This window comes from Gouania willdenowi, chromosome 5 (genome assembly GCF_900634775.1).
Source record: "Gouania willdenowi chromosome 5, fGouWil2.1, whole genome shotgun sequence".
In the NCBI taxonomy this organism is placed as follows: Eukaryota; Metazoa; Chordata; class Actinopteri; order Blenniiformes; family Gobiesocidae; genus Gouania; species Gouania willdenowi.
In genome coordinates, this window is record NC_041048.1 from 29,431,035 (window position 1) to 29,454,259 (window position 23,225).

The 23,225-nt window shown below is 42.8% G+C and overlaps 1 protein-coding gene and 1 pseudogene across 1 annotated transcript in view; one reads left to right on the plus strand and one right to left on the minus strand.

The window, feature by feature from the left end:
• Window positions 1-638: 638 nt before the first annotated feature.
• Window positions 639-23,225, minus strand: part of cdk18 (cyclin dependent kinase 18) — a 140,250-nt gene continuing 117,663 nt past the window's right edge. Inside the window, exons 13-16 of the mRNA XM_028446758.1 lie at window positions 16,614-16,656; window positions 16,419-16,509; window positions 4,254-4,331; window positions 639-4,037 (exon numbers count right to left, since the gene is read on the minus strand). Coding sequence (XP_028302559.1) covers window positions 4,003-4,037; window positions 4,254-4,331; window positions 16,419-16,509; window positions 16,614-16,656 — 247 coding nt within the window. The 3' untranslated portion in view covers window positions 639-4,002. The remainder of the gene's footprint in view (window positions 4,038-4,253; window positions 4,332-16,418; window positions 16,510-16,613; window positions 16,657-23,225) is intronic.
• LOC114464149 (uncharacterized) lies at window positions 8,500-8,617 on the plus strand (annotated as a pseudogene).

The following is a 23,225-nucleotide window of genomic DNA, read 5'->3' on the forward strand; positions in this document are numbered from 1 at the left end:
CTCTCTGGATCTCAAATTTTAATTGTAACTACAGCCACATGGTTCCATCTCCACACTGATTTTATCATAGCTCTCACCTCACTCACCCACCACACACACACACACACACACACACACACTGAAGTCATGCTCTTTATTTCCTTTTATTCTATTATTTGCTAAGCTTTAAGTTGTATATAAATGTATCCTTAGTTCACTGTGCACAGCGCTCTTTTAGTTTCATTGTGTAAGTACGTTTTAACTCATCTGATTAATAATATATTATACTTTTAGAATTTGTCTGTGATTAATAATATAATATAATATGGTTTGTTATGGAGAGTAGACAGTCTTAACAATAATTCACAACCCTGGATGACAAGGTATTAATAACTAATTAAGTGACTTAAGACACTTTAAACTCTATCTTAAGTGGCACCTCTGAACAAAAATTAATTTAATAATAATATTAATTAATATTAGAATTATTATTACCCCTTGTTTAAGTAACTCCCCTACACAATAGAGTGAGTGAGTGTGTGTCAGGGTTATTACAGTACTTTTTGAAATGTAAATAACTTAGTTTTGTTTTTTGTTTTATTTTGTTTTAGTTATTTTAACAATAATTAAATTAAAAAGTGGGGGGTTAAGACCTGGCAAAATATAATTTAAGACCTATGTAGTTTACAAATATGGACATATTCAAGATTTTAAATCATCAAATTTAGTTTGTTCTTAGTTTGTTCATGTTTCTTTGGCTTTTCTGAAAAGTGCTTTAAATGGGTCCTACCTGTCTTTATCCATGCTCGGTCGGCAGATAGGCAGGAAATGCAAAATTATTTAATTTATCTTTTTTCATTTTGCATCTTTGTTTATCAATTAGTCAACCACTTTACGACTGACGACTGTGACATCAGCCCCTCCCACGGCCTACAGTAAATACAAATATAAATTTGTTTTGTAGTAGATTTAACTAATTATATTATTATTATTATTTTTTTTTTACTTAAAAGAACGTAGTGAGTGCTGGGGTGGCACCCTAGCACCCTCTATTGGCCAGCGGCCACTGCCCATAAATTTTCTATGGGTTCAGGTCAGGCTAGTTTCCACACCACAACTGACCACAATAACAACATGGTCACAAGAAGTGAGCGTATCAAGAGCCACTACGCACAGATCAATTCTAGACATGGGATACAAATGTTGCATTTCTCGTGTCAAGCTACTCCTGAAAAAGAGAGTCAGAAGTGTCTTAACTGGGCTGTCGAGAAAAGAAACTGGGGCCTCATTTATAAAGCTTGTTTACGCTAAAAACAGGGCTTGAAAGTGGCGTCCAAGCACTTCCCAAGCAAAGGTTGTGATTTATAAAAATAAATGTATGAGAATGTGCCACTGGTGCTCTAACTCTGAACCTGGTGCACCGACACTTTGGAGACATGGGAAAACGATGTGCTGCTTTTGAGGAGGTAAACTGAAGCCAGATTCATCTCATACGTTTAATGTGCTCACATACAGAGTTATAGATCCACAGCATACTGCTGTGTTATGTATGTGAAGAGTGAGACATTAAGTCATGTATTTAAATGTTTATATGAATATATCTGAGTGAAAATGAATGCACGTACCAGGTACGTGAACCGTAAAATGTGAATACAATCAGACAAACTTGGCGACAGCACATGATCCATGTATCCTAACGCACAACAGTGTGTGTGAAAGCTGTTTGACATGTTGCATGCCTCACCTGTGAAAGAGGTAAGTTGTGCCTGTGCTTGTGCATGCTCTGTTTCATCCCTACAGCTTCCCTAAATTATGAGTTTACCTGTGAAGGTCTGACAACGTGGGCTCGGGTTTGCCCTGTAGCAGAAACACTGTGACAGTCTGTGACAGAGGTGAAGAAGATTCTTCTTTTCACTTCTGTCACATTTTACACTGTTGACAACAGTGACAGTAAATATAAAGTGAAAACTTTGTTTTCATTTATTTACACACCATTACTGTGACCATGTGATGGCAAAATTGATTAATTATATTTACTCATATATTTTCTCATATGCTTACTCATATATTTGATCTTATTCAAATATAATGTCTTAAGTTGTATACTTTCCATGTCTTTTGTCTTCCTCTTTCTGGGAGGTTGGTTAACTCGCTCTCCCAATACACATCTTTATCAAAGGCCAGACACAATGACTTCCACACACACACACACACACACACGCGCGCGCAGACACTCTCTCATACACACCCATACACACTCTACCACACACACACACACAACGCACGCACACACACATTTCTACGCTCATCTGCGAAATGACCCCCTCTCTGCTTTTCCTTTGAACTGACCCCCTGTCTCTCTGCCTTTGCATTCTCACCTCTTCGGGGGGTGGGGGTAGGAAGTGGAACTGGGTAAAAACATGTGTGAAGTGTGATCCTGGGTCAGTCTCGTGTTTCTCCCTTTGATTATCCTGTCTGTACCTTTTTTATTTAGTTTAGAATAAAATCATTTTTTACTTCATCATCCCTCCAGAATGGTCTTCATCATTTATAGATGCAGAGAGTGTGTTTCCAGTCGAAGACGAGGTAACCGTAAATTTCACCGTAACAACCACTAAATAAAATCTCTTTTTTCTGCCCTTCATCACTCACATGCATCTCCTCTGTAAATAACCCCAGGTACATTTCTGTGTGTAAAAAAGGTTTAAAGTGTTTTATTTTGGTGCTTATCACCATTTTTTTTACAATCAGTTGTAGTTAACGTCCGGTTAAATGTTTGATGCTTTTGTTTTGGCAGCATTGCTTCCTGTTTGCCGTTTGATGCTACAGGTAGCATGATAGTGATGGAAACACACGAAGAAATACGAGAAGAAAACACGGAGCGGCTTTAAATGTGTCTTAGGTTTAGCTGCCCCCTTGAAGAGGCACAAGGTACGTTTAAAATGTTTGGGAATACTGCGTCAATGTTTGGTGTGGCCAGAGTTGTACTTTTGTTTGTCTTATATGCACATGTTTAGGATTTTATGCAGGGATATAAGAGCTTAGCGTTTAGCTTATACTTTGTTTTTGTATATTTCCACTCTTACAGTGAAGGGAGTCAGATAGAGTAAGATGTATTTAGTATCTGGAGCAGTCTGCTGTGAAGGAAGCAGAGATCCACAATCATGCTTGTAGCTTTACATGTATGAGGGTTATTGATTATGACATGTATCAGGGTTATTATTTATGTTAATAAATCTAGTCATCGGTGGGAGGTGATGAAAGAAAGAAATTGACTGTTGTCCAGGTCATTGTTAACACCAGCATTAAAAGTTCTTAATGAATATACAGCCTGACATTTCTGTTTAAAAAATACTTTTTAAATTGATCTAATATAAGATTCTAATTTTGTGGCACACAGAATTTTGAGTTTCAAATATCTGTAAGCCATGATCGTCAAAATTTCAAGAGATAAAGGCTTGAAATATGTCACGTTGTGTTAATATGGGTTTTACGTACTTAAACGAGTGACCAAAAATATTTATCTTTTTCATGATATTATATATGTTTATAATGTATGCTATAACACATCCTGTAACAGCCAACGTTCCATCTCTGTAAAGAAACCTGGTCTAATCTCTATTTTCTTTGATGAGATGCTCATTCATCTCTTTATCTTTTATCATTTCAAAAATCACACACAGTCATTTTTTTAATTCAACTAATTCTACAAAGGCTCCATTGACAAAAACACAATACTTTTTGAAATAAAATCAAATCACTATGGATTATAATCCATTTTATGCCCAGTTTGCCTGGTTAAGATTTTAGCTTCCAATTATATAGAAGGGATTGTGGCTGTTTCTTTACATTTAGGAATTGAAATGCCTATGAGTGTCAATACACCAAAGCATGTTCACATTACTGTGTGCATGTTTCTGTCTCCAAAGAGCGGTGTGGGTGTCGGTCTGTGTTGTCCTCGGTACTTGGTCAAAGGCAAAATCTCTAACATTAGCTATGGTCATTATCAGATGTCCGATCTCTTTAGAAGATGCTTTGTCTTCTGTTCTTTCCTCGAGCTAAAACCAAAGGTGAGAATGTCAACAAACACAGAGATTCAAAGAGAGACTGCAAAAAATTATTAAATGTAGTTAACTCATGTTAGTTTGACCGCAAAACTAGATATTCTAACTAAAGGGGGAATATATGGGTTTTGGCACATATATGTTCTTTGTCTTGATGGTAATGAGTGAAGTAATGGATTTTTCTACAATCACATGAGGCTGTGTTCTTACATAAAGGTTGGAATAATGAGCTGCGGTGGCCTGGATCCTTTTGGAGGTGCACCTCTCGCAGAGAAAACACTGATGCAGCTGAAACAAACAAAGATTAAGGAGAGAAGTTAAAGATGTGACTATTGCAATTAATACCCTTTAAATGTCTAAGTTTATTAGACACTGCACTGATGAATGGTGTGGTCTGATAATGTCACCATTGTGAATGAGCACAGCCATGTGTATAGGTTTACCTTAAGCATGTCGGCTGCTTCCTAGAGTCGGATTAAATGTTGATTACAACATTCATAAATTATAAAATGTGGTAAATATGTCAAATGTAAAATATGTCTGCTACGGAAATTTGTATGGGTAATGAGTAATGCATAGAAAGTGCAGCAGAGACAACACATCATCAGTAAGATGGTATTTTTGATGAAAATCAGGCACGTATTCATAAGGATTCATTCACAGGTTTATTGCAGCAGAACACACTGTGATCACTTATTGAGATAATCAACTACTTCCTTGTTTACACCACTTGAGCCAATGATGTTAAAGCACCAACTATGGCAACAGCTAAAGGTCAAAATACATAACATCTCCTACCCTCCTACAATGGACATCCTTATAAAAGTAGCTTAATTGACATTGCTCCAGGATGACACTCCAAAATGCACATAAACACACCAACAATTATGTGTACTATAATGTAAACCCAAAATATTCATCTTATTTTTTTTTTTTTTTTTTTTTTTTTTTTTCCTTTATAATATTTTGTGAGCAGTAAAAGTCCTGGGAGGACGTTAGACTAATCATACTTTACAAGTCTAGGCGGTCAGGAGGCCACTAATCAGCATTAAATCTCACTCTGTCTATATGGTAAGCCTGCACCAGATGCTGATGCAATGAGTTGCTTCTTAGTCTGTGTAGCTGGAGAAACAGGGTTGCAGATATCTGGCTCAGGTGGAGGAAAGCTGTAGCAGAGCTGGTGACTTCAGCTGGTTGAATACTCCATAGCTGGCACATCCACCTAGTCATCACGTGTTATAGAATGTGTGGTGTGGGTGTTGATCATAACAACTGGTCCACATGTCTCCTCCAGACACCCGTTGCGTTCTGAACTGTACATAATACTGGTTCAGTCTGTGCAATGATGGTTGCAAGTATCCACTTAGGACCACTGCCATAAATTCTCGTCAACACTGATTCACCTGGAGTGAAAACTCTGGTCTTAATTTTCCCTCTTTGTTCGATTTGTTTCTTTTTTTGCTGGAAAACTGTTTTTTTTTTTTCACAGATGCTGGCTTCAGGAGATTAAAGCTGGTTCTGTTTTTTAGCATCAGGCCGGCTGGTGAAATCTTAGTAGTAGTATGTAGCGTATTGCAGTAGGTAAGCAATACACAGTTTTGGGTAACCAAACCTTTTTTTTAACCTCTAGCAGTTCAGTACTTACCTTTGTACCATTTCACACTATTCATTGGACTTGCACAACTTGAATTGCAAGTCAAAGTCAAAGTTTTGACCGGTCGTGTAGTCAATGAAAAGAAAATGCAAATTTGCCAATTGTTGATTGGTGCTGCGCGAATCTCGCTGAAAGTGTGTTGGGCTTTACAAGCACGCACCAGTGTTTTGCGAAATTTGCCCCTGTCGTGTCTTGGCTTGAGTCAAAAGTATTGAATTACAGCAAAGGTTTTGAGTGATGGTGTTTCTTGAAAGCCAATAAGAGTCCTTGCTGTCAATGTTGTCAAGCCATCAATGCAGAAACCGGGTATTTCAGCATAGAGAGCAAAATAAACATGCTCTACGACTCAGCAAATTACTGGTACTGTTATAAATTTCCTATATTTCGTTTGGGATTACGGTGTTTTTTATGTTCAGGCACCTAAGCGGGCAGCTATTGTTTTCACCGTTGTGTTCAGGCCGCGAAGGGGTCCTGCCTACTGAATGTGTGGTTGACAGTATTTCCCACTACACCCCGCGAGTGTTCGGCCGGCCGATGTGTCGTCTGCTTTAAATGTGATGCGTTCATGAAAGAAGTAAGTTTGGTTCACTGTAAGCATGTTTAAGCAGTTGTTTATTGTGAATCTCACGGATAGTGCACCGTTTAGTTGTTTGATGTATGTTTCTGTTACCAGCGCTAATGCTAAGCTAATCGGCCGTGTCACTTCTGGTCGGCCCGTTTTTCATTTATATCTGTTTTTCTGTCTTATTATTTACAGAATACCATCGCAAATCATCATTTATCTTGTACATCAGTGTACTGATGGATAATTCAGCACTGTTTCCATACTGTGGCATATAAAAGGCTAAGACTGAACTCTGTATCCTTGTTTCTCTCTCTAACCGGAGCAACTGGGTGGATGAGGTGTTCCAGCAATCTTTATTACACACTGTCACACACACAGGAGAAGCAACAATCTCCAATATTGGTCCTTCGAGCCGGATACTTCACCCACTACAGCGCTATGGATACACAGAGAACAGCAGCATCTGAAAATGAACATCTTGGAGGAGGAAGATTACGACAGATTTCAACACACCTACAAGGCTACCAGTTCAGCTTACCACCAGCCCTAATGCCTTATACTGCCTCGAGCCACAACGTCAGCTACAGCGCCAGTGCACAACCGCTGCAGTCACCCCACCAGCAGACAGAGTCTCCTGTGAAAGATGACCAGCTCCACACTGCGCTCGGGCGTAACTTACCTGCCTCAAGCGGCTCAGTATGCTACCCACCAATCACCAGCTGTGGCTGTGCATCAGCCCCTGTCCATCACTTCTGCACAACCAGCCCATCATCCACCAGTGTATCAACTGAGCTACCCACCACAGTTACTGCATCAGCCTCAGCCACCTCTACAGACTCAGCCAGTCTATCAATTGATGTCTCAGCCGCCTGCTCCAGCAATTCATCAGCCTGCACAAGTCTTACAGGAGCAGTATACTGTTCAGCTTCAGTATACATTATCTCAACAGCATCCAAGGCAGCCAGTTCCAGTACCTGAACTCCCTAAACTGGTCCACGACAGCGAGATAGAGTTTGCTGATCTCAAGATGGCATTGGAGTATCTACTTAATCCGCACACTGAACTCTCTGAGCACTACAAATATCGGGTGCTCATGGAACACTTGGTGCTGGACGAGGCTAAGTTAATAGCTCAGGCTTGCAGGCACTATGCACAGCCCTACACTGCTGCTATGCAGGCCCTTCAATGCCAATACGGACAGCCACATCAACTCGCCCAAAGTGAGATTGCAGCAATATTAAATTCCCCTGACATCAAATCTGGAGACTCTAAAACCTTCCAAAGCTTCGCCCTTCGTGTTGACCTGCTCGTCGGGATGCTGACATCGCTTGAGGGGGCCAATGGGATGGAGGTGATGCCGACTGGGCACGTCGATCGGCTTCTAAGTAAGCTCCCTAAACATTTGAGAGATGGGTTCGTGGAGCACCTACAAGTCCAAGGCCGGTTAAACACCAATCGTCTCAACCCATACGATCTACGGGACCTTGCGGATTGGCTCAAAGTAAAGGCTGAAGCTCAACGGCTGTCAGCGGATATGGCGCAGCGATATCGAACTGATGGAGTGCAACCAGCTAAAGCAGATAAGCCAGCTACCCCCTTCAGGTCTCGCAACCAGCCCATTGCAGTCTATCATGGTTCAGATAAGCCTAAACCTGACCACCGCCAGTCTACAGAGGACAGCCGACCAGAGACTAAGCAGCAGAAGTGGAAGAGGATGTGTCTATACTGCAAGAGTACCGAGCATTACCTCTCACAGTGTCCAGACATTGTCCAGCACTCGCCGGAGGAGATCGAAAGGTGGATCATTGATGGCAAGCGATGTCGCCACTGTGGTCGAACTAACCACAAACAAGATGCCTGCACCTTAAAGAAAGCATGCAGCGAGTGCCAAGAGATTCACCTCAGAGTACTTCACACCATCGCCAATCAAAGTCCCCACATCTACCTCATTACACCAAAGGATCGCACTTCATTCTCCAACTCCGTCAAAGGGGGGAAGGTGTATCTCAAGGTAGCACCAATCATCATCAGCAAAGGGAGTAAGTCGATCCAGACCTATGCAATCTTGGACGATGGAGCCAAACGCACTATTATATTGCCGGGAGCTGTCAAACACTTGGGACTTAAAGGTGAGACTGAGTCACTAGCCCTCCGGACAATACGCCAGTACGTAACCTGCCTCACAGGGTCTTCGGTGGACTTTTGTGTGGCCCCCCTGACCCGGCCCACAGAACGACATCTGTGGCCATACCAGCCTGTCATTGCCCGATCCCGTTAGATCTTGGAAGCTAAGCAGGTCTGGGCCTGGGTAGTAGTTGGATGGGAGACCACTGAGAATTCCAGGTGCCACAGTGGGGTGGCAGTCACCCAGTGGTATCTGTCATTGTGCCCTTGGGCAAGGCACTTCACCTACATTGCCTAGTATGAATGTAGTGTGTGAGTGAGTGTTGGTGGTGGTCGGAGGGGCCGATGGCGCACTATGGCAGCCTCGCTTCCGTCAGTCTGCCCCAGGGCAGCTGTGGCTACAATAGTAGTTTACCACCACTAAGTGTGGAGTGAAAGAATAATGCCTTAATTCTGTAAAGCGACTTTGAGTGTCTATGATAAAGCGCTATATAAAACTGATGCATTATTAAGGGTGCCTTCACTTCTAACCGGCTCGCTCTGTCGGAGCAGACTTATCCCATTTCTACACTTCAGAGACGCTATCGACACCTGAGAGACATCCAACTGCAGGGCTTCAGCAGAGCACAGCCACAACTGCTACTGGGGTCAGACTGCACCCACCTGATCACCTCCAGAGAGCCCGTCAGGTTTGGCCCCAGAGGTGGGCCTGCGGCAGTTCACACAGCTCTCGGTTGGGTTCTTCAGGGTCCCGATGGTCTTGGGTCTCAAACCTCCTCATGTTACTTCACCACTCTCAAGCCAGTGGCAGATGAACTTTATCGACATGTCGAACGTCTATGGCAGCTTGATGTTCTACCATTTCGGAGTGAGCGGTTAGCAGTGCGGTCTCGTCTGGATCATGAGGCCGTGAACATCCAAGAGGAAAAAACTCAAAGAGTAAAGGTTGGTGACATTTTCCGATATGCTACACCTCTGCTACGTATTAAGGATGCCCCACCACTAACGGCCACTGTGGACGCAGTCATTACCATGCTCTGTAGCACCGAACGACGACTGATGAAGCACCCAGCTAGGGCTAAAGTGCATGAAGCCGAGATTAAGAAGCTGATCAATGGAGGATGCGTCATTAAACTTTCAGCAGAGGAGGTGTACAGTTCCAAAGAGTCATGGTTCATTCCCCATCACCTTATCCATCACAACGGAAAGGATCGTTTGGTGTTTGACTGTTCCTTCACCTACAAAGGTCTCTCACTCAATGACCAGCTCCTCCCGGGCCCAACCCTCGGACCATCGCTCATAGGCGTCCTCCTACGATTTCAGCAGTATGCAGTGGCAGTCAGTGGAGACATTCGTGCAATGTTCCACCAGGTTTGTCTTCTTCCAGAAGAGCAGCCTCTGATGAGGTTCATCTGGAGGAACTTGCAACAAGGAAAAGCGCCAGAGGTCTACCAATGGCAGGTCTTGCCATTTGGCACAACAAGTAGTCCCTGCTGTGCGACATTCGCGCTTCAGAAACATGTCAAGGACCAAGTAGAAGGAAACAAGGACATCATACAGTCTCTGGAGCAGTCCTTCTACGTAGACAACTGTCTGCAGAGCTTACCCTCTCCCGAAGCAGCTAAACTCCTTTTTGATAAATTGAGGCGGTGTCTGGCCTCAGGGGGGTTCGAAATCAGGCAGTGGGCAAGCAACGTTCCAACTGTCGTCTCTCATCTACCATCCACAGCCAGATCAGATAGCGCAGAACTTTGGCTAGCTGAGAAGCAGACTGTCCCTCAGGAGCCAGCTCTGGGGTTGCGGTGGCACTGTCCAAATGATCAACTTGGCTACCGGTCCAAGACCATGGAAAACGAGACCCTCACTATGCGGCACATATACAAAGTCCTCGCCCGTCAGTATGATCCGCTTGGAGTCATTATACCATACACGACGAGGGCCAAAGTCCTCATTCAGAGACTGTGGGCAAAAAGGAGAGGCTGGGATGACCCAAACCTTCCACCGGATATAGTTGAGGCCTGGTCTAGCAGGGAACGGGAACTTCCTGAGCTTGCAAACATCACCTTACCACGAACCTATGCACCACCAGAGTTTGCCACTGAGACCAAAGAATACACTCTACACGTCTTCTGCGATGCATCCGAACAGGCATATGGCTCGGTTGCTTATCTCACTACAAAGGTTGATGAAGCAGTCCACGTCTCATTTGTGATGGCAAGGTCCAGGGTGGCCCCGAAACATCAACAGTCAATGCCACGCCTAGAGCTCTGTGCAGCCTTGACTGGAGCTCAGCTGTCCGCCCTCATCCATCAAGAGCTCACCCTTACCATAACCCAGACCTTTCTATGGACAGATTCAACTACTGTTTTGACCTGGATGACATCTGAGTCATGCAGGTTCAAAGTCTTTGTGGGTACAAGGGTCTCTGAGATTCAAGAGCTGACGGCTATGCACACCTGGCGGTACGTTGATACGGCAAACAACCCGGCCGACGATCTCACACGCGGCAAGACTTTGGCTGAGCTGGCAACATCAAATAGATGGATTCAAGGACCCAAGTTTCTGCGCGATTCCCCTGACAGCTGGCCATCGCTTCCTTCCTCTACAGGATTAGAAGACGGTTCCGAGCTAAAGCACAATATCTTCTGTGGACTGACACACACAGACCCAAAACTTCAGCTACCAGACGTCACAAAATTCAACAGTTGGACCGATGTGGTCAAAGCCACTCAAGAGGCAGTAGTGGATCCCTCCTCACAGCAGCCTGAACCTTAAGATGCTGAGACCCTTCTGCTCCAGGCCAGCCAAGCGGACTGCTTTCCGGAAGAGATGAAGTGTCTCAGGGCAGTGAAACCAGTATCACCAAGCAGTAAGCTCAGTATGTTTTCACCTGAGATGGATCATACGACAGGCCTCATCCGTGTGGGTGGACGCTTCCGACAGATGGACGACTCCTGCTCTGCTGAAATCCATCCAGTCGTCCTTGATCCTCATCATGCAGTGACAAAACTTCTCATCCGGGATTTCGACGAACGCCTACTCCATCCAGGGTCTGACAGGGTCTTCGCCAAGATCAGACGTCAGTACTGGATCCTGCGGGGGAGGCAGGCCATCAAGCACCATCAGAGATTTTGCACTGAATGCAGGAAGTGGAGAGGGAAGCCAGTCGTGCCGAAGATGGCCGACCTACCTCCTGCTCGCCTGCGTGTCCTTAAACCTCCATTCTTCTCTACTGGGGTGGATTGTTTTGGGCCGTACATCGTTAAGGTTGGACGGTGCAGTGAGAAACGTTGGGGAGTCATCTTCAAGTGCCTCACGACACGTTGTGTCCATCTTGATCTACTGGCAAGCCTAGATGCAGACTCCTTCCTCTTAGCCCTCAGGAGGTTTATCGCTCGTCGGGGAACACCTGCAGAGATTCTCTCCGATCAAGGGACAAACTTCCGGGGTGCAGAGAGAGAGCTGAGTGAAGCCTTTGAAGCCATGGAGCCACGACTCCAAGAAAGTCTTGCAAAGCACTGGATAAAGTTCAAGTTCAATCCCCCAGCCGCACCTCATTTTGGTGGTGCGTGGGAGCGGGAGATACGGTCTGTCAAGCAGGCGTTGCAAGTGGTCATCGGCACACAGCCCCTCCAGGAGGAGGTCCTACTGACGTTCCTGATCGAAGTGGAAGGCATCCTTAATGCAAAACCATTGGGATATGTTTCTTCAGATGTGGCAGCCCTAGATCCCGTGATGCCAAGTATGTTGCTGATGGGGTGGCGAGATGCCTCTCTACCACAAGTCACCTATACCACGGACACACTCACAAGGAGGCGTTGGCGCCACTGCCAAGTGATGGTGGATCACTTCTGGGCGAGGTTTCTTCGTAGCTACCTTCCGACTCTCCAAGTACGCCAGAAGTGGCACCAACCTGCAGACAATATTGCCCAGGACACTGTGGTGATGGTGGTTGATCCTCAGCTACCGCGAGCTTACTGGCCTGTCGGGAGAGTAGTGAAGCTGAATGCAGGTACCGATGGATGTATCCGTTCTGCCGAGGTCCAGGTTGGGGCTAAGACTTACCTGCGACCAGTTGCACGTCTGGTCCAGCTTCCAGCCATTCTGGATGACTGTACTGGCTCGGGGACTTCTGTAGCACTTTAGGAAATTTAGGTGTTCTTACATAATAGCCATGCTATTCTGGGGGCGGCTGTTATAAATTTCCTATGTTTCGTTTGGGATTACGGTGTTTTTTATGTTCAGGCACCTAAGCGGGCAGCTATTGTTTTCACCGTTGTGTTCAGGCCGCGAAGGGGTCCTGACCACTGAATGTGTGGTTGACAGTATTTCCCACTACACCCCGCGAGTGTTCGGCCGGCCGATGTGTCATCTGCTTTAAATGGGATGCGTTCATGAAAGAAGTAAGTTTGGTTCACTGTAAGCATGTTTAAGCAGTTGTTTATTGTTGTGAATCTCACGGATAGCGCACCGTTTAGTTGTTTAATGTATGTTTCTGTTACCAGCGCTAATGCTAAGCTAATCGGCTGTGTCACTTCCGGTCGGCCCGTTTTTCATTTATATCTGTTTTTCTGTCTTATTATTTACAGAATACCATAGCAAATCATCATTTATCTTGTACATCAGTGTACTGATGGATAATTCAGCACTGTTTCCATACTGTGGCATATAAAAGGCTAAGACTGAACTCTGTATCCTCGTTTCTCTCTCTAACCGGAGCAACTGGGTGGATGAGGTGTTCCAGCAATCTTTATTACACACTGTCACACACACAGGAGAAGCAACAATCTCCAATAGGTACTGTGACCAGACCAAGATTGATCTGGCATGAAAGAGAGTCAGTGAGGAGGTGGGAGTAGCAGGTAAATGTTGTCTCATTTTTTAATCACAATCAGAAAAGTTTTACTGCCAGATAAAGTTTTAACAATACAATTAATGTGACATGGTGGATGATTTTCAGAAGAAAAGTCCACGCACGAAGCAACTTTTGCTTGAATGTACAGAACCTGGAAGTGAATAGCATACTACGCTACAAGCATAGCACGGAGTACAGCGCAGCTGCGGACGGAGAAGGTGTATTCTCTGCGGTGGAAATATAGTGAAATATAGCCAAACTTTCGAGTGCTCCTGTTTTGGCACCATGTTAGAAAAGCTGAGAACCAAAATACGCTGCTTGCGTGTGACGTAATCACATATTGGCGACGTAAGAAGAACCAATAAGTGGAATTGACAGGCAAGCAAACAAACAATTCCTAGGAATTGGATTACTGGGAACCGGTTCTCAGAAAGAACCGGTTTTTGATCCCCATCCCTAATTTTTATGTATTTATACATTGTATTATATGGTCAGTGGGGGACCAGGGCCATGTTAATGAGGTCGGTGGTTGATGGACAGAAACTGTTTTTGTCCTGATTGACCAAAATCTCCTGCCAGAGGGTAGAGTTTGAAGCAGTTTGTGTCCCGGGTGGGAGGCGTTGGCCACAATCTTCCCTGCATGGCTCAGAGTTCTGGAGGGAGACCAGATTGCAGCCGATTATCCTCTCTGCAGTGATGATACACTGCAGTGTGACCTTGTCCTTGGCTATAGCTGCAGCACCAAATGGTGATGGAGGAGCAGAGGATGGACTGGATGATGAAGCTGTAGAAATTCACCATTATCTTTGTTGGCAGACTGAACTTCTTCAGAAAGTACATCCTCTACTGGGCTTATTTAAAGTTTAGCTCTCACTTGAGGTCCTGGGTGATGATGGTCCCCAAGAAGCAGAAGGACTTCACAGATCTCACTCCAGAGTCTTCCCAGGGGAATGGGGGTGAGGGGAGCTGGGTTCCTTCTGAAGGGTGCTATCATCTCCTCTGTCTTTAGAGCGCTGACCTCCAGGTTGTTCTAGCTGCACCAGGACATCAGACGGTCTATCTCTCAACTGTTTCCATCAGAGATGAGCCCAATAATGGTTATGTTGTCTCCAAAATTCAGGAGCTTGAACAACTGGTGAGTGGAGGTGCAGCTGTTGGTGTAAAGGGAGAAGAGGAGAGCAGAAAGAACCTGACCCTGAGGAGATACAGTGCTGATGGTCCGGGATCCACAGATGGTTTTTCCCAGCTCCACGTGCTGCCTCCTGTCAGACAGGAAGTATATGATCGACCTGCAGGTGGAGTCTGGCACTTCAGCTAAGAAAGTTGGTCCTGAAGGAGAGGTGGGATGATGGTGCTGAAAGCTAGTGTTGTGTTCAAGACCACACTATCCAAGACCAAGACTTGCCCGAGACCAGAATGCACCGAGACCAAGATAAGACCAAGATTTCCGGGAGCCGAGACCGAGACCAAGACCATAAACATTTTTTTTTTTTTAATTTAAAAAAATATATAAATAAATTAAATTATGACATGGTTCGACAGTTAAATAACAATCTCTCTTTAATTTTAGTTTATTTTAAATACATTTGATGGAGAAAAAAGGTGCCTGCAAAAAATTTGCCAAAATATTAAAACTACTACTGCTACTGATAAATTCACAATTATTCTGCATATTTGAAAACAAGATTTTTATATTAGCTGAATGTACAGCGTGTTTAAAAGTATTTCTGCCAAGAAATAACATGGCTTGTCACCTACACACCGCAGAGTGTTTCCTCTTTGCTAGGGTTGGGCATCGTTTGGATTTTAACAATTCTGATTCCAACAGTTCTTGTTGAGAAAGATTATTGTTATTCTGGTTACAGTGGAAACAGAAACTATAAAAAAATAGTTGTATTGTGAACCTATTTATATTGTAGGGAACATATTTTATACAAATATGTAATTGGAGTCTAAAGCCACAAAAAAACACTACTTTAAAAAGAAAATTTACAGTTATTTGAGTCCAGGCGATGACGCGCTGGTGACGACATAATCCAAGATGGCGGCGGCCCAACTACAGCCGACACTATGTAATACAAGCCTTAAAAGACATGGATATAATGAAAAGAGTGGATGGACAGAGGCATAAACATGCAGACTTTCACACGGACACACACAGACTTCTTAAACACACACAGACCTCGGTAAACGGAACAGGCTTCACCGTACGGCAGGCACTAGGACCCAGAGGTGGAGAAAATGCGTTCCTGTAGTTTATCATTTCACCAGTTGTTAAAGCTACTGTCTTTACCAGGGAGCAGATATTTATTCCTGGTCATTGTTTCCCATAGTTTTACTGGGATTTTTACCGGTGATTAGTTTCTATCTCCCTTCCGCTTCGCGGCCCAAACTGAAATCGTAGCCACACACACACACACACGCGTCACTCAGTCACATTAAGGAAGGTTGTGTCATTAGACTGGGTGGATTAAAGAATTAATAAAGGATTGTTTTATCCCGTTCTTCTCGTTATCACATTATAAAAAAGTTTAAAAATAGCAGGAATTAGTGCTGGTCTTGAACGTTCTTGAGGGACAATCCCAAGTCCGGGCAGCACGAGTCCAAGACAAGACCGAGTCAAAATGCTTCCGAGTCCGAGACAAGACCGAGACCTTTAAAATTTTGTCTCAAGACCGATCTCGAGACCAAGACCGGTCTCGACTACTTGAACACTACTGAAAGCAGAGCTGAAGTCCACAAGCAGGATCCTGGCGTAGGAGCCTGAAGTCCAGGTGCTAGAGGATGAAGTGGAGAGCCAGGTAAACAGCATCATTTACAGACTGGTTGGATCTGTAAAAGGATTGCAGGGGGTCCAGGTGGGGGTCAGTAAGGTATTTGATGTGAAAGAGCATGAGGTGCTCAAAAGACTTGATCACCACAGAGGTCACTATTGTCTTAATGTACTTGGTGTAGCACAAGACAATAGAACTACTATGAAACACTGGGAGCAATCATCATTGTGTCGTGACTGAAACAGTAACATTTATCAAACTAAACAGAAGAAAATGATAATCAGGATCAGTGTGCTGTGGTACATTAGATGTGTTTCTACTTGTTCACAGGGTATTTGTTGAACATCTATACCAGTTTTTAGTTTGTAGTCTTTCTTGTGTATGCAAGGTGTGAACATCTTACTTTCAGCCAAACGGTGGATATTGTCCCCCAAAGTCAGGAAGTAAGCGTGATGTAAAGCATCTTCTGAGGAGATCCTCTTCGTTGTGTTATACTGCAAACATATAGTCCAGAAAAGCAAATTAGAGCTTCTTTGATCCAACGGTATAACGTGTAGAATATAATAAACTGTTACTGTTAACTTTACTCCTCAAATACCAGCAAAAGTGCAGAAAGTAGGTCGATGCCATCTAAGTCCAACCTGTGAGCAAAAAAAGCTTAAATCAATAGAAAAACTAAACAGTTGAAAAGATGAAAATATTGGTTAGAGATTCACTGCAGAAATGAATATATATAAGCATTGTTAGTGTAGGAAATCTAATGAATCCAAGGCTGTATTGTGAACTTTATTTCCACTACAGGACCATGAAAAACATGAACAAGCAAACTCTTTGGGGAGGAGCAAACTCCTCCCCAAAGCCCTAAAAATGGAATTTTGAACAATGAGCAGGACCCAATACTGCATCCAAACACCACCTCCCTCCTCCCAAAGTGATGTAATCATATATATAATTTTCAAGAGAAAAGTTTCAAGATGTAATTACGCACCTTTTTGATCTACTGAATAATTTTTCAGTACATCTTGTGTGTGATAAGTTCTTTCTTTAAGAAATATAATTTAACCACCCTTCAGTTTCGTTCCAGAAACATTAATTAGTACATTGTGAATTATATGAACTGTGATTTGTTTAAATAACAATAGTTAAATCTATTAAGAGTCTATTAAGAAATGTGATGTGGTTCTGTGACAACCCCAACAAAATCCACATTGTAGGGAATCAAATCCTCCAAGTTGAACCCTGACCTAGAGACGTTAGTCTCACCATTCAACGGTGTCAGAAGGTCTGTCTCCCACTGTGAAATGCAAACTTGCCCCACAGGGGGACCTTCTCACACTTCTTGTCCGAACAAAGGAACAAGAGAATCCCAGAAGAGTTTGCTCCGGTTATCACCTCTCTTTTACATTACAATCAAAAGGAAATGATCAGTCAATGTTTACATGCTAAGTTTTCAAACTCTGAGCTCCGACACCCTGCAAATTTGTCATCTCCAGAGGTCCCACAGGAGGTTGGAATAACACCAGCTTTCTGTTTCCCACTCAAATGAGAACAAAAAAACTGTATTATGTTTGAAAAGTCACAAAAGAAAACATTATTGGAATGGTTCCTGCATAAATTGAAATTGCAAATATTGTCTGTCCTATGCCACTCTTTTTCAGGTATTTCAATAACCAACATAATGCTATTATTTAAAAGGTGCATAAACTACCAGGAAACATCACAAAGGTTAGTTTAAGGTACTCACAGTTAACCATAAAGTAAAGAAAAAGCATAACATGAATTTTGACATTCCGGTTTATGAAGTACTAACTATGCTATTTTTCAGCCGTGTCTGGTATCAAACTGTCTCAAACATAATACTATACATGCACCGAAAGACTCGCCTACTACAGCTGTAAGCCGACACACTAGGTCTGACTAGCCAATCACCGACATGATCTCCAAATGATCAACCAAAACACCTCCTCCAAAAGGCGTCTCTAAGGTTTTGTTTAAAAAGAAGCGCTGCTCTCAAAACTTAAATTTTGGGCGCGGGCGTTCATGCTCAATAACGCGTTCCCTCATTTTTCCAGTTCTTTCATTTCATTTTTATTTTATTTGTAGTTGAAACAGTTAGATTTTTAAGACACAACCACCAGATGTTCGGACAAACCTTGCTCGCATCGAAAGCCTAAGACGCAAAACAGCGTGCCTGAAAGCTGACCTTGCTTCTTCCAAACCGCAGATCAAAAACGTGGTCTCCCTACTCCTAGTTTGAAACCGGCTGTGATCAACCCAGAAGGGGTTGTGGATCAGTCGGAGGAGCCCCACTGTTTAACGAAACAAAACTCAACGGCGGCACGCCAGCGCGGCTTCTGCCACACAAACTTTGTTCCTGCAAACCCATAACGCCTCCAGGTCCAACCCGTACCGCATCTCAAGGAAACATTGGACCAGCAGAATTGACTCACCTAAACGAGCAATACATCCTCATACAAAGCACCCATTCCTACAAACACACAATATCCCAATATGTTTCACACATCCACCATGTAATATATGTTTGTCCTTTCTCCCCTGTCTGTCTTTCCCTCTTTGTTTTCATGAGCTCGCTTTATGATTTTATTCTTTGATTTTACGATAGTTAGTCTACATTACTTTAGAATAGTGATTCACTTTACTACATGTAATCCTTACGTTTATTAGCTTAGAAATGCCTTTCATCATTATTTAATCACCACATTGTTCTCATTTCTTACTGAATTATGTAAATAAAAGGTTAAACTGTAATCGGTGATTCCTCTGATTTATTAAAGCTGTGTATTTTAGGTGTAGATGTGCTGTACGAATCCACTTCCCTGGTTCAATACTTGACATATTTCCTATTTTTAAGAGGTGGAACCCTGGCATTTGTTGAGCTAAAATTTATAACTGTAATTAATATTCTCATTCATATAACCCATTATTAATAACCCTTATCTTCCTACAGCATGAACAAGCATTTAGCAACAGTGGGAATAAAAAACTTTATTTTTTTTATTGGAAGAAATCCCCAGCGGAACCAGGTTCAGAGGTGGAAGCCATCCGCTTCGACTGGATGGAGTTAGTGGACAGAAGGGCGAACAGAATAGGATAGAAGGATAGTCCATCTAAGTGTCCCAGACTAGTTGAGCCATAAACCATTGATCAGTCCATCTGAGTGTCCTAGACTAGTTGAGCCGCGAACCATCGATCAGGAACTGCCAGCTCCAACATCAAGACATCTGAAAAGAAAAGAGAGCGGTGGGTGAGGAGAAGGCACAGGCTTCAGGAAAAAACATGATACACTCGTTCCTAGTGGTTAGACTAATGTTAATATTAAACGTTGTGCGTCCTCCAACATGCTCTGATGCAACCATTACGGACAATGTTTTGTCTTGTAATGGGCACACGTAGTGATCTTGACGATCGATGATCAGTATAAATCACTACAAGATGGAGCTTGTCCATGCTGTACGCTTAGTAAATAAGTAGGTTTTGAATGTAACGGTCTCTCGCAATGGTCTGAGGTGTTGATCATTATTTGTAAAGGTCTGTGATTGTGACCAGAACAACAAGACCATGTTCATTTTAGGTTATTGTTATTATACAATATATGCCCTAGCAAACAGGTAGGTTTTGAGTTTATTTTAAAGGTGGAGAAAGTAGCAGCCTCCCATACTAAAATTGGGAGCTGGTTCCAAAGGCAAGGAGCCTGGAAGCTCAATACTCTGCCTCCTGTTCTATTTCTGGACATTTTAGGAACTTCAAGAAGACCAGCAAACTGAGAGCGGAGTGTTCTGCTCGGACGATAGGGCACTAATAGGTAGGGTTGGGCATTGTTTGGATTTTACCAATTCTGATTCCGATTCTCAATTTCGATTCCTGCTCTAAACGATTCTCGATTCCAATTCTTTGAGTTGTGCAGGTCAACAGGTCACGGATTTAACAGGATAATTTTTTAATTTGAAAAAGCCTTTAAACAGATATTTTTTGTTCATTCACTTAGTTAAACACTTATTACACACACACGGACCTCGGTAAACAGAACAGGCTTCATCGACTGGCAAGCACTAGGACCCGGAGGTGGAGTAAATGTGTCCCCGTACTGGGGACAGTTCTCATGTGTGGTCTTCTGTGTTATAGTTATAAACATGCAGACTTTTACACGGACACATACAGACTTATTAAACCAGGGATTAAAGTTTTCCGTCAGGGTGACGGAATTCCGTCAAATTAAAATTATGAGACGGAAAATTATTATTGTAATGACGAGCCTCCAGCCGTAATCCAAGTTTTGTAGTCTTTAATGACGTACGTTGAAACCCGACTACTGTGGGCCGTAGTCGACGCCAACAAACAACAGAGTGCAGGTACCGTCTTACTCCCTCCAAACTCACCCCCGACTCTCCCCAGCCTCCCAGCCAATCACCACTTAGAACTCCCGTAAACAAAGATACTCATTGGTAGGGAAAGCTGTACGTAACGATGGTGCATTCAAAGCCATGGGACATCTCAACATTAGTGAATCATTGAATACACAACAAGTAGTACAACATAAACATAGGACCCAGTCCGTTACATTATTATTATTACAACAATATTATTATTGCGATTACACCGCATAAGAAGAGGAAGAAGACTCTTCTTCCTCTTCTTATGCGGTGTAATCGTTATTATTGTCCGGCCGGAAACGACGCTCAGTGAAGGAGGGTCAAATCGGGAGAAAATCGGGAGAATGGTGGCCCCGGGAGGTACACTGAAATTCGGATGGATCCCCGTACTGCATTCACAGGCTGTAATATCACCAGTTTATCATTTTACCTGTTGTTAGAGCTACTATCTTTACCAGGGAATAACCTTTTTTATTCCTGGTGAGTGTTTTCCATTAGTTCCTATCTCTCTTCCGCTCCGTGGTCCAAACTGAAACTGTGTGTTATTGTCGGGCTGCTGCTTCAAAACTACAATCAAAATAAAGGTGAAAACAGCTCTCATGTATGGTCTTCTGTGTTATAGTCATAAACATGCAGACTTTCATACGGACACACACGGACTTAAGAAACACACACGGACCTCGGTAAACGGAACAGGCTTCATCGACTGGCAGGCACTAGGACCCGGAGGCGGAGTAAATACAGTATGTCCCTGTACTGCATTCACAGGCTGTAATATCACCAAGTTTGTCATTTTACCTGTTGTTAGAGCTACTACTATATTTAGCAGGGAGCAGCTATTTATCCCTGGTGATTGTTTTCCGGAGTTTTACTGGGCTTTTTACCGGTGATTCGCTCCTATCTACCTTCCGCTCCGCCGGACCAAACTGAAACCGTAGCCAGAGACAAACACACGCACACACGCCAGAGAAACACACACACACACACCAGAGACACACACACACAAGCCGGAGACATTTAGGAATCGAAAAAAAGACTCAAAATGCAAACATCTTTGTAACGGTTCTGGAACCGGATGTTAGAAACCGGTTCCTATTTGGAACCGGTTCTCGGTGCCCAACCCTACTAATAGGTCTCTAAGATATACAGGAGCTTGATCATGTAGAGCTTTGAAGGTTATAAACTCCAAAGCCAAAACCAGTGATGGGAAGCTAATACTGGTTAAATATGCTCTCTCCTGTTTGTACCTGTTAGTATTTTGGCTGCAGCATCTGAATTAACTGGAGACTTTTTAGTGCATTACTCAGACATCCTGACAGTAGGGCGTTACAATAATCCAATATAAATGTAACAAATGCGTGGATTAGTTTTTCGGCATTACTCTGGGCGAAGATGTTACTAATTTTAGAGACATTACGGAGGTGGAAGAAGGATGTCCTTTTGATTTGTTTGATATGAGAGTTAAAAGTTAAGTCAGTATCAAATATAATGCCTACGTTTTTTACCGTAGTACTGGGTGATAGAGTAATGCCATTCAGAGACACAATTTTCTCTGATAGTTTCTCTCTGAGGTGTTTTGGACCAAATAAAATCACTTTGGTTTTATCCTGGTTAAGAAGGAGAAAGTTATGGGTCATCCAGGATGTGATATCTTTCAGACAGGCCTGGAGTTTTAATAACTGATGAGTTTTGTCTGAAAGCTCTCATATAAATTGTTTCTATGTAGTTGATCACATAGTTGACCTGCGATGACTTTTTCAAGAATTTTGGAAACAAAAGGGAGATTAGATATTGGCCTATAATTGGACAAATCACTTGGAAAAAGGGTAGGTTTTTTAAGCAGAGGTTTGATTACAGCGGTTTTAAAGACCTGTGGCACATAACCTGTTACTAAAGATGTGTTAATCCACGTCACCATATTAATGCTAATTAGTGGAAGAACATCTTTAAATAGTGAAGTTGGGATTGGATCTAAAAGACAGGTTGTTGATTTAGAAGCACTAACTATTGAGGTCAGTTCAGATAGACCAACTGGAGTGAAACTATGTAAATAAAAGCTGCAAGTTGGGGATATTTCAGGAGCAGCTTTGTTTACGAAATAATTGGGCACTCCTGCAGGGGAGACATTATCTTTGTTTTTTATTGTTAAAATTTTATCAGTAAAGAAATTGATGACTGCTCAGGTCGACAGGAATAGAGGGTTCAAACAGAGCTGTGGCTTTTGGTGAGCCTGGCTACAGTGCTGAATAGAGAAACCAAGGATTATTCTTGTTTTCCTCTATTAAAGTTGAGTAGCAGGAAGTTCTAGCTTTGATAGGAGCTTTTTTTTATAAGCTAGCAAACTCTTACTCAAGGCTATATGAACTTCTTCCATGTTTCAGGAGAGCCACTTCCTTTTCAGTTTTCGTGACGCCTGTTTTAAAAGACCCATTTCAGAATTATACCAGGGAATGACCCTTTTATGACATAATGTCTTCTTTTTAAGTGGAGCAACAGCATCAAGAGCTGTGTGCAGGGACAACACTGCACTGTTGACAAGATCATTTATTTTCTCTGTCGTAAAAAAGCTGCTCTCTGTTTCAGTTCAATGATCTACTAAAATGTACTCTTGTCTCAGAGGTTAAGCAGGCTGATATTCTAAATTCAAAGGATAACAAGAAGTGATCTGAAAGAATAGGATTTTGAGGATATATTGTCAGGTGATCAATATCTAAACTCGTATGTTAGAACAAGGTCCAGGGCATGATTAAGATGAGTTGGTTTGTTTACATGTTGTGTAAAGACAATTGAATCTAATAGTGAGGTAAATAATTTATTTA